This window comes from Bidens hawaiensis, unplaced genomic scaffold (assembly GCF_021521415.1).
Source record: "Bidens hawaiensis isolate Kalapana, Puna unplaced genomic scaffold, B.hawaiensis_p1.1 tig00020699_1, whole genome shotgun sequence".
Lineage (NCBI taxonomy): Eukaryota > Viridiplantae > Streptophyta > Magnoliopsida > Asterales > Asteraceae > Bidens > Bidens hawaiensis.
In genome coordinates, this window is record NW_027493184.1 from 159,815 (window position 1) to 172,024 (window position 12,210).

The 12,210-nt window shown below is 47.0% G+C and overlaps 1 protein-coding gene across 1 annotated transcript; it reads left to right on the top strand.

Moving 5' to 3' along the window:
• The first annotated feature begins 1,769 nt into the window (after positions 1-1,769).
• LOC143561539 (2-oxoglutarate-dependent dioxygenase DAO-like) lies at positions 1,770-12,120 on the top strand. The gene is made up of 3 exons (XM_077049596.1): positions 1,770-2,110; positions 2,700-3,021; positions 11,863-12,120. Exons 1-3 carry the CDS (start codon positions 1,770-1,772, stop codon positions 12,118-12,120), a joined length of 921 nt encoding a protein of 306 aa, XP_076905711.1.
• Positions 12,121-12,210: the final 90 nt, after the last annotated feature.

Here is a 12,210-nt window from a genome sequence, read left to right on the forward strand (position 1 = left end):
CAAACCAAGCTCTAGCAGCCCCAACAAGCGTCATTTGGAACATGTAGCACCACGTGGGTTCCGTCCAATTGCTGACGGTTGCCCCCGCTATGAACCTGTTCAAATGATCGTCTGGATCAGATAAACCGTCATATGTGCCTATGTTGGGCATTTGTTTGGCACTCTTTGGGGCGATTGCTTCCGCAATGTCCCTTGCAAACTTGGACATTCCTGCATTTGCAACGTTTGGTCTGAACGTTTTGGAGAAGTCTCGTGGACTTCCACCTGTGCTTTTTGGTTTGAAGGCTTGTCCAAAATGCCTTTTCGGTTGGGATTCCGTTTCCTTACGCTTCCCTTTTGCCTTATGGCGAGGGTTCGCGTCGGAGTCGGATTCCTCCGAGTCATCCTCCCAGTATTCGAATTCGTCGGCCTGTTGCACGGAACGCAAGCGTTCGTCCAACTCAGCCTGGAATTCCTTTTGTCGTGCCTCCGCCCATGCCTTAACTTCATCGAGAGTCTGGCGGGGGAGTCTTCGTTTCTCAAACTGGGTATCGGTGGATCCCAGTAGGCGATCATTTACTGCACTTGCCCCAGCTTTGGTAAGTGGGGTAGTGTTCGTAAAATTTACTTCACTTGCCCCGGCTTCGGTCGCCGGGGTAGTGTTTGTAAAAACTGTGTTGCCGATGTTCATCCCAGTAGCTGGGGTTGTGGTTACCGGAATTTCTCTAACCATCTTTGTAGAAGTTTGAAAAAACTGGAGAAAAATAGAGTTCTAGCTTTATGCACGGATGGCGCCAATGAAGAAACACTAACCAGACCCCGGGCAGATTACTGGTAACCTGGGGGTTAGATAGATGTTTCCCACGAGGGGTTAGACCCTTAGAAGATGGTTCTTCTGATAACCTGCAAAACAGACACCGTGAGCTCGTCACTGAGAAGGGGGGGGGGTTCCTCCTTGTGACCACCCTCCGGCGTGAGAATCAGACTAGATTGCTCTTTAAATATAAAAGTATATTAAGAGATTGCTAGAGCAGATATCAGGTATATTATGATGATAATATGATAATGTAATGTGTTGAGATGATCATACCATTTGGGGTATTTATAGCCGAAGGTAGGTTTCCAAGGAGGTATGGCCGGCTGCAACAGTGTTCCTGTTCATCAACAGTAGCCTACGCACGTGCCCTGCTGGTAGTTGGTGGGTAGGCAGCGGCTGATAGTGACCAGGCCTGCTGTATACTATTCCCTTTCCACCAACTGCCGGCTACGCACGTGGTATGACAGTAGTTGGTGAGTAGGCAGCGGCTAATAGTGATACAGTACAGGAGCATGCTGCTCGCCATACTGTATCAGTGAGCTGTCGTATCTCTGATCAGATCTTTCGCCCATACCTCGTCAGGTACGGTAAAAGGTCCTTCAGTATACAGACTGGCTTATTTGGGCGGGAATATTCCCCCTCCCGCCTCTGTGCGGGATTGCTCCCGGCTTGGCTCATTCCTTCAGGTGACACTGAATGATCGAGAGCTAAGTGCCTTGTGCGTGTAGCCATGCTGCGCGGGTGGCCTTCCCTAATGGCTTGTATCCGAGGCTGCGGGGACAGGCGGAGTCCTTCACCATTGGGAGGCATTTCCTGCGGGACCAGCTTGCGTACTGCGCGTAAGGACGTCACGTCTCTGAGCATGGTTGGTCCTGCGGATCCAGTTGATCTCTGCGCAGACGTCCCTGTTTAAGGTGAGTCTTGCGGGTCCAACTGGGCTCTGCTGGGACCTACCTCTTCAGCAACACACAACATGGCCACCAAAAGTAGCATTCCAGTGGTCGACTTTATTGATTTCCCAAATCAATCATCCAAACTGATCGCAGCTAGTGAAGAGTGGGGTTGTTTTAGGCTGGTCAACTTCCACCACGTCCTTCCTATGACTCTCATGTTCGAAATGAAGGTTGTGGTCCGATCTTTATTTGATCTACCCGTGGAGATCAAGCGAAGAAACCTTAACACCAACATGGCTAGCGGTTATATGGCTCCGACTGCCAAAAATCCACTATACGAGGCTCTAGGGTTATATGATATGGCGTCTCGTAATGACGTGGATAACTTTTGCTCTCAGTTGGACGTGTCACCCGATCAAAGGTATCTCTCTCGTTCTCTAGATTTCTACAAGCAACGGCCTTCTTACGTACTTTGTGTGCACTTGAATATAGGTAATAGGTAATAGGTAATAGTAATATTATTATCCTTTATAGCAAGTGACGATCCGGAAAATAATTATATTTACTAATTTGCATTAAATTATCTTCTTCTTTTTTTTAATTACATCCACTAAAAGCAAAATAAGGAAACACATCCTAGAGGGAAGACTACAAACTAAAGGTTCTTAGGTAACCATTAAGAGACTATGAACCATAAATTATAAATTGTCTCTTAATGACTATCATGAGATTACCAAACAACCTCTAAAAACTATAAACAACATAACACCAATTTTGAATCCATCCAAATAGAATATGTCTCTTTGAAGAAGAGGATTAGCTTTTAGCGACTTACACAATAGAATTCGATACCGCGACTATATACTTTTAGTTAGGCTATGTGTAGTGAAGATGCTACAAAATGAAACGATTTTTGACATTTGTCACCCCAAATCCCCATTTGCCATCCCTTTTCTCGGCCATTACACTTACTCTTATAAACTTTTCTGTGTTTCCTTTTCTTTATAAAGAGAGACAATTATGAGATACGCTGAAGCAATACATGAGCTTTTGTTGGAGATTGCAAAGAAACTAGCTGAAAGCTTAGGGGTGAAAAGTGAAAGCATGGGACTTGAGGAATGGCCATGTAAATTCAGAATAAACAAATACCATTTCACTCCTGAAAGTGTTGGATGCCCATGTGTTCAAATACACACAGACTCTGGTTTCCTCACCATCCTCCAAGACGATGAAAGCGTTGGTGGTCTCGAAATCATGGACAAGTCCGGCGAGTTCATAGCTGTGGATCCATGGCCGAACACCCTTCTGGTTAACCTTGGTGACATGGCAAAGGTGTGCTTATTATAGTTTCCTTTTCATTTTAATTTTGATTAGCAAGCAGGTAAAGTTTATATTTGAATATATTAAAAAGAAAAAATAAATGTATCTTGCATTTATACAAGAAATTAATATAAACATAAATCGGATACCATAACGATTAGATGATTATCGGGGTATATTTTCTGCAACGCGCCCTTATAGAAATTGAAATCCAAAAAAATGAATACTAGTATTGATAGTAATGTTGTTCTATCAATAATGAATGCAAGTTATTAATGAAAATAAAATTAAATGACAAATACAACATTATCGAAACCGAAAACCATAGCTTGATGCTAGTATTAGTACCGACGTTCGGCTGGTATAAATTTGACACGGTACTTAAAATTTAACGAACACTACTAATTAGATAAAAATCAAATTGTTTGGAAAAATAAATATGTATGATTGTGTTGTGTACTATTAACGGGTCGGTATATGTTATTATTATTTAAATTTAAATTTAAATTATAATACAATTTATTTAGCTTTCTTGAATAATCACAAGATAACTGAAGAAACACTAATCGGCCCCGAGCAGATTACGGATAATCTGGGGGTTAGATAGATGTTTCCCACGAGGGGTTAGACCCGGCAAAGATGGTTCTTCTGATAACCTGCAAAACAGACACCGTGAGCTCGTCACTGAGAAGGGGGGGTTCCTCCTTGTGACCACCCTCCGGCGTGAGAATCAGACTAGATTGCTCTTGAATATAAATGTATATTAAGAGATTGCTAGAGCAGATATCAGGTATAATATGTAATACGAGATAGTATATGATGATAAGATGATAAGATGAGATGATCATACCATTTGGGGTATTTATAGCCGAAGGTAGGTTTCCAAGAAGGTGTAGCCGGCTGAATAGTATTCCTGTTCTACCAACTGTGGCCTACGCACGTGCCATGGTAGTTGGTGGGTAGGCAGCGGCTGACAGTGACCAGGCCTGCTGTGTACTATTCCTTTTCCACCAACTGCCGGCTATGCACGTGGTATGACAGGAGTTGGTGAGTAGGCAGCGGCTAATAGTGATACAGTGCAAGAGCATGCTGCTCGCCATACTGTTGTCAATAAGCTGTCGTATCTTTGGTCAGATCTTTTGCCCATACCTCGTCAGGTACAGTACAAAAGATCTTCCCGTATCGTACGGACTGGCTTATTTGGGCGGGAGTATTCCCCCTCCCGCCTTTGTGCGGGATTGTTCCCGGCTTTGCTCATTCCTTCAGGTGACAACTGAATTATTGAGAGCTAAGTGCCTTGTGCGTGTAGCCTTGCTGCGCGGGTGGCCTTCCCTGATGGCTTGTATCCGCAGCTGCGGGAACAGGTAGAGTACTTCACCATTGGGAGGCATTTCCTGCGGGAACAGCTTGCGTACTGCGCGTAAGGACGTCACGTCTCTGAGCATGGTAGGTCCTGCGGATCCAGTTGGTTTCTGCGCAGACGTCTCTCTTCAAGGTGAGTCTTGCGGGTCCAACTGGGCTCTGCTGGGACCTACCTCTTCAAGCCCCCCCAGTCCAATGTTCTTCTCATGAATGTTTAATAAAGTGAGGTGAACTTTTGGACTTAAGCAAAGGGTTTTGAAAAGGGTTTAGTTTTAAGGTTTTCCATGGGGATTCTTCCCGCGGAAGTCCTTGTCACTTGCAGAAATTCCCGACTTTCCTGCTTGATCTTTGGGTATGATGCGGGTAGGTCTGTAACCTCCTCGCAAGTCAGGAGTGTTGAGTCCCACTTGTGTGGATTCTCCATGAGGTTTTGGTAGTTTTGAACATAGTGATCAATTATGTTAAAACCACCAATTCCATCTTGAAGCTTCAAACAATGTAGTTCCCGACATTCCCGCTATGCGGGGATGTTATTTCCGTTTCCGCAAGCATTGCCCAGAAGATCCTTCTTGGTTTCAATTCCCTGCGGAGCGCTAGGTATGTGAAGGGTTTTGCCTTAACACTGTACCCGCGCTCGTCTTACGGTTACTTTACTTCCAAGGTATTCCTGGCGTCAATTCCCTGCGGGGTGCTAGGTATGTGAAGGGTTTTGCCTTAACACTGTACCCGCACCCGTCTTATGGTTACTTGGTTGCCAAGGTATTCCTGGCGTCAATTCCTTGCGGGTGCTAGGTATGTGAAGGGTTTTGCCTTAACACTGTACCCGCACCCGTCTTATAGTTACTTGGTTGCCGAGGTATTCTTGGCTTCAATTCCCTACGGGTGCTAAGTATGTGAAGGGTTTTGCCTTAACACTGTACCCGCACACGTCTTATAGTTACTTGGTTGCCAAAGTAAGGGGTATTTTCCCGCTTACTTTTGAATCTTTTTGAAATTTTGAAATTCGAAGAGTTGGTGAAAGGATAAGAACAGTCCAAACCTCTGAAACGTCGTGCGACGGTTTCTTCTGACTGTGTCAGGACGTGCAGGAAGTTATGGCGACGTGACAGTATATGGTCATTCCAGGCGCTTTTTCAGGCGCGTGGGCGCGAATTTTCGGGCGCGTGGCCGCCAAATTAATGGCACGCGTCCTTTCAACAGCTGTTGCCAGCTTGCTTTTTGCCACGTGTCATAGTTTCATTGCACCTTCGATTTCTCTCTCTTCCGCATTAATTGCGATTAGTATATAAAGGGGGAGAGGGTTCTTTGTAATCCACACTTTCACTTTTCTCTTCATCTTCAAAACGATTTCCGGCGAATACTCACCTTTTCAGTCGAGCATTCTCTTGAAATCGTTTTCTTCTTTCATATCTACAAGATGTCTTCTCACGATCTTGAGGCTACAGCCCAGGAGGCTGGGGTGTACGCCGATGGCAAGAGTACTGCTGGCGAGTGCCAGTGTGCTCTGCCTGTCGATCTATATCAGTACATCGTCAGGAAGTTCATGCTCGAGTCTCTCGAGCCTGAGTTTCCTGAACCTCATCAGACGGTGTATGATGCCCCCAGACGCAAGATCGGTGTATATGCTGCATTCTTTGTCTATGGGAATCTTAGGTTCCCTTTGACAAAGTTTGTGTACCGTGTCCTAGAGAGGCACGGTGTACACCTGACCGAGGTGCACCCGACGGCGATCGCGAAGATTCGCCACTTCGAGTGGGTGTGCCGGATTCTGGGCATTGAGCCCTTTGTCGACCGCATGATGACCTTCTACTCTTGGAGGTGCATTCAGGGGTGGTATACTCTGATAACCCGGATCAAGGGTTTGAAGATTTGCGCAACCGAGCGCAGTCTTCGCTCATGGAAGCGGGAGTTCTTTTTTATCTCCGCTCGCGCCATCCCTCTTGCCATGAAGTTCAAGAATGGGCAAGCACTTCCCAGCCTTCACGCCTCCAACTACCAGGAGGCGGAATGGTTCTCGAAGATATCCCGAGTCCAATCTCCGGTTTACCGCTTTGCGGAGTCCGGGATGGTGATGCTCGGGATGAGCCGGGTGTGGAAGGATGCGGATGCGCGAAAGATCCCGATCGTCCTCGAATACGGTTTGAACTCTGTTCCTTACGGTATGCTCTGTTTACTTTGTTTATATAGGTTTGTCTTCTAACTGCTTTTCTTTTATTTCAGAGGGGAACGACTTGCAGTCGCTCTTGTATCCGCGGGAGGCTGACAGTCCCGCTCGGATGGGTACTCGCGTTCTAGATGAGAACGAGTTGCCCATCCTTGAACAGACGGCGGATCGGTTCGTGGAGGTCTATCCGCCAGGCCATGAGATCCTGAGCGCCAGGCGGCCAGGTAAGGCGTTATTCAACCCTCGACCCCTCAATGCTGAAACCTCTGCTGGAATTCCTCTAATCTTGTGTTCTGATGAGGAATCCGCAGATGGTCCTCCGTTGGTGCGAAAGAAGAAGGCTGCCGGCGGGAAGGGAAAGGCGAAGGCCTCCACTGCCGATCCGGTGCCTCGGTCTGATTCAGAGACCGAGAGCGAGGAGGTGGCGGGGAACCCGGGTGGTGATAGGACCACTGCTCCGGAGGCTGCGACTGTCACCTCCGGAGAGCCCCGGAAGACGACGGTGAGCGGCGTAAAGAGGCCAGCTCCATCGGGTTCGTCCCCGCCTGTCCGCACTTTTAGGCTCAAGAAAACCCGTAAGTACAAACTTTTTTTTTTTTTTAACTTCGTAGCTTTCCATCATTAATACTTATCTTCTTTGTGCAGGCGTGGATGTTGACGCATTCCAGGGTGGAGCGGGGAGGAGTACCTCCGGACCCATGACGGTAGGCTTGGTCAGCCTACCTGAGGCGACGACCCAGGCGGCTGCGCCTGCGCCTGCTTCCGCTGGTTCAGTTGCTCACTCCGTTGAGCCAACTGTTCCAGCTGTCAGTGCCATATTTACCGCATCTTTCACTGAGCCGGCGGTTACTTTTTCTGCGCATTCCGCAGCGGCGACCACGGTTGTGAGTTCACCTCCAGTGAGTTCACCTCCGTTGGTTTCTACCGCGGCGGCCTCCATGCCTCCGACGTCGGCAGCTACAGCCGATCCTTCAGGTATGCTTGGGGCTTATCGCCAACCTCTGCCTCTTTCTCATCTGCCTGACCTCTTGGATAGATTTCCCTTGGGTTCAGGTGATGGGTTTGGTGGCTATCGGCCTGTTGTTGACCCTACAGGTGCGTAGGGTTTTTTTGGCCTTTTTTTTATCATATTTTCCTAACTGCTTTTTGATTTTTGCAGTGTCGGATTCCAATGAAGTGTATGTTCCACGATGGAACATCCGCCGAGGAACAACCCTTCGCACACCTATGGAGTGCGTGGAGTGGGCTCGTCACGCAGCTCCCAGTGGTGCGTTGGGGGAAGCCATGGCTAGCTACCAGGAGGGTAGGCTAACCAATGAGCTTCGGGTTCTCCTGGCCCGGATGCAGCCGCGCGTCGAGCTGCTTTGTCGTGAAAACGACAAGTTAAAAGCAGCTCGCATTCAAGAAGTAGCTCGGGCGCGGGCTGTCCGGGAGGAGAACGTAAGGTTTACCGCAGTGGCTGCGGAAAAGGAGAAGGCCTTCAAGGCCCTCGAGGTTGAAGTTCAGGCCCGACTCGAGGCCCGTTCCAAGGATGCCCAAGCTGTTAACGAACAGCTTCGGCTGGCTAAGGAAACTGCACGGAACGCAACCGAGAGGGCCACCAAGGCTGAAGCTGTTGCTGAGCCTCTACGCGTGGAGAATGAGGAGCTTAAAGCCAAATTAGAGGCTCTCCAGCAGGATCATGATGCCTTGGCGATGGAAGACGCCAAAAAGCTCCAAGAGATCTTGGACCAGAGGGGGGTGCTTGACCACACTGAGCGGAAGCTAAAGGGCGTCGAAGAGGCTGCGGCTAAAGAAGTGTTGCTTGCCAACCTCAACAAAAGTGAAGCCGAACGCGCCCGTAACGAAGCTCAAGCTGCCCTCCAGGAGGCTTTGGTTGCCAAGGAATGGCTTCTTCGAGAAGCGTTGTCTCAGGTATGTTTAGCTTCACGCTTTTCTTTGTAAATAGAAAAGGTTTTGATACTTGTATATTTTCTTTTGTAGGTTGTGCATCGGGTCTTCGCGGATACGTCTTATGACGATGCTATGAGCGCAGCCCTCAACGCTTCTCATGAGGATGGGGAAAATGCCGGCTTCCTGCTTGGTCTAGGGTTCGTTGAGAAAGCCATCCCGCCTTCCAACTTCCCTTTATTTGATGTGGATACTGAAGCTGTATACGACCAAGCAGTGAATCAGTATGCCGCATTCCCGCATCCGGTGGTGGAGAAGGTGAACGAAGCTGCTGCTGCTGATGATGGGCTAGCTATCCTTAAAGCTTTCCTTGAACCGCCACGCTCTACTGATGGTGCTGGTCCAAGTGGAAGTGGCCCTGAAGCTTGATCCTGAAGATCCCTTCCCACTGTTAGGATAGGTTTAGCTTGTATAGATTTATATTCTTGTAGGCGGGTAGTTACCCGGCCATTCTTGTAATGAATATTATGAAATATAAATCTTTGTGCGGGTAAGACCGCTATTTTCACTGGATTACTTGCTTTATAAACGTTATATGACTTGCATACTTTAGTTTAAATTAGCAATTTTCCAAGTGTTTAGAATAAGTTAACCTTTGAACGTGGTAGATAATAGGTTGAAGTTTTGCTTCCTCTTTCGTGATTGTGCGGGTAGGACCGTCACTTGCACTTAGTAGGATGGCTAAACTTTACCTACATCTGACCTGCGTGGAGGTTTTTCTCATCATTCTGTTAGAAATTTTCTAAAGTATTTTGAATAAGTTAACCGCTCGACGCGCGGTTGTCACTAGGTTCGGTTTCCTCTCATGATTTGTGCGGTTAGGACCGGCACTTTCATTTAGTTGGATGACCAAAGTTTACCTATGACTGACCTGCGTGAAGGTATGTCGTTTCTTGGGTTTATGCGGGTTTTGCCGCCTTCCCCACGCAACGACTTTCACACTTATGTATGCGGTGAAAACCGGCATTAGTGTTGAATAAATTAACCGTTCGGCGCGCGGTTGTTAATAGGTTAGTGTTCAGTTTCCTCTATCATGATTCATGCGGATAGACCGGCACTTTCATTTAGTGGGATGACTGAACTTTACCTTTAACTGACCTGCGTGAAGGTTTGCCGTTTTTTGGGTTTATGCGGGTTTTGCCGCCTTCCCCACGCAACGACTTTCCACGTAATTATGCGGTGAAAACCGGCATATACGTGTTGAATAAATTAACCGTTCGACGCGCGGTTGTTAATAGGTTAGTGTTCAGTTTCCTCTATCATGATTCATGCGGATAGACCGACACTTTCATTTAGTGGGATGACTGAACTTTACCTTTAACTGACCTGCGTGAAGGTTTGCCGTTTTTTGGGTTTATGCGGGTTTTGCCGCCTTCCCCACGCAACGACTTTCACACTTATGTATGCGGTGAAAACCGGCATCAGTGTTGAAAGTTCATAAAAGTATAAATGTAAAATCATCAGCGTCGATGTTCTAAGGAGAATCATTTCCATTAGAAGTGGCTCTGGGCCTTTTCTTTACAAATTTGGAATTGATCTACATGCAAACTGTGTAATTGAGCTCCCTTCCATGTTGTTGGGATGGGAGTGCCATCGAGCCGATATGCACCTGGTTCGGGATCTCGTTGTTTACGCTGTATGTAGTCTCCAACATTGAAGCTGTAATTTTATTCGTGTTTTCCCCAACTGGGGTTCTACACGCATCAGCCTGCTCAGCGTTCATTGCGCCACGAGGTGCGCGAGCGTCCCATCTCTGACAAATGCTTCGACCATGTCCTTTACGTCTGTGCATTCTTCAGTGTTGTGGCCTTTTGTCCTGTGAAAGTCACAGTATTTGCTCCGATTAGCATTGTGACGATGTCGGATTATTGGAGCCTTTGGCCATGGGAGCTCCTCAGTGGCGAATATCTCGGTGACGCTTTTGGTGAGTGGCGTCCATCTGGAGTTCTGGTTCGACTGTACGTTATCCCTTCCGCCTAACCGATGTTGCAAGCCGGATGAGGTGTCAAAGTTTACCCTTGACTGCCAAATGCCTAGCTTCCGCTTTTTGTTTAGTCGGGCGGTAAGGACGTTGTCTTCTCTTGTTTTCTGGGTGTAGAGGTTTGTGCTCTGGGGGAGATCTCTACCCAGTTGCTTCTCCGTTTCCGCAAAGCGTTTTCTGCTGTCATGATGGCATCCCATGTGGATGGCATGCCATCTTTACCCGTTAAGGTGCGGATGAGCTCTGGGTCGTTCGCGCCCTGGATGAAGGCAGCGCGAACAAGATCTTTGCTGATATTACCCAGACTTAGCTTCTTTGAGTTGAAGCGAGTGATGAAGTCTAGCAAAGATTCATCTTCCTCTCGAATGCATTTGAGGATTGTCCATTGCTCCTCGGTATACTTTCTTTGTTGGCTGAAGTGTTGGCTAAACTTCTGCTGGAAGTCTTCCCAATCGTAGATGTGGTGGGCCGGTAGACGGTCGAACCACGCTCTAGCTGCCCCAACAAGCGTCATTTGGAACATGTAACACCACGTAGGTTCCGTCCAACTACTGACGGTTGCCCCAGCTATGAACCTGTTCAAATGATCGTCTGGATCAGATATACCATCGTAAGTGCCGATGTTGGACATCTTTTGGCACTTTTCGGGACGATTGCTTCCGCAATGTCCCTTGCAAATTTGGACGTTCCCGCCTTTGCAGCATTTGGTGTAAATGCTTTCGAGAAGTCACGTGGATTTCCACCTGTGTTTTTTGGTTTGAAGGTTTCTCCAAAACGCCTTCTCGGTTGGGAGTCCGTTTTCTTACGCTTCCCTTTCGCCCTATGACGAGGGTTTGCGTCAGTATCGGATTCCTCCGAATCATTGTCCCAGTACTCTCCGAATTCCTCAGGCTGCTGGAGTGAACGTAAGCGTTCATCCAACTCGGCTTGGAATTCTTTTTGACGTGCCTTCGCCCACGCTTTAACTTCATCGAGTGTTTGGCGGGGGAGCCTCGTTCGTTCTCTCTCTAACCGGGTATCGGTGAATCCCAGTGAGCGATTATTTACTGCACTTGCCCCAACTTGGGTAACTGGGGTAGTGTTCGTAAAATTTACTGCACTTGCCCCGGCTTGGGTAACCGGGGTAGTGTTCGTAAAAACTGTGTAGTCGCCGGTATTCCCTCCAGTAGCTGGGGTTGTGGTTACCGGGGTTTCTTTAACCATCTTTCCAGAAGTTTGAAAAAACTGAAAAGAAATGAAGTTCAAATTGTTTGGAAAAATAAATATGTATGATTGTGTTGTGTACTATTAACGGGTCGGTATATGTTATTATTATTTAAATTTAAATTTAAATTTAAATTATAATACAATTTATTTAGCTTGCTTGAATAATCACAAGATAACGGTGTGATTGAAGGTGTGGAGTAATGGAAGATTTTGTAATGTGAAACACAGGGTACAATGCAAAGAAGCTAAGATACGAGTATCAATTGCATCTTTCCTTTTGGGGCCAATAGGGTCTGTGGTGGAACCGCCACCAGAACTAGTGGATGATGATCATCCCCGCCAATATATCCCTACCACGTATGAAAATTACAGGAAAATTATGCTTTCGAAAAATTTGCAGGCGGGTGAGGCTCTTGCTTTCTTGCATGCACCAATGTCCGACAAGTGATAAATCATCATGATTTATGTGAAGCAACATAATTTTGTTGATTTATTTTATTGCTATACGTTTAACACCTAGCTCTAAATTAAACTTACA

Bases quoted from the DNA above. Each gene is read 5' to 3' on its own strand.
- LOC143561539 (XM_077049596.1), top strand. From the start codon at position 1,770: ATGGCCACCAAAAGTAGCATTCCAGTGGTCGACTTTATTGATTTCCCA. The intron at 2,111-2,699 runs GTATCTCTCTCG...TTCTTTATAAAG, and splicing joins GACGTGTCACCCGATCAAAG to AGAGACAATTATGAGATACG. The intron at 3,022-11,862 runs GTGTGCTTATTA...GTGTGATTGAAG, and splicing joins ACCTTGGTGACATGGCAAAG to GTGTGGAGTAATGGAAGATT.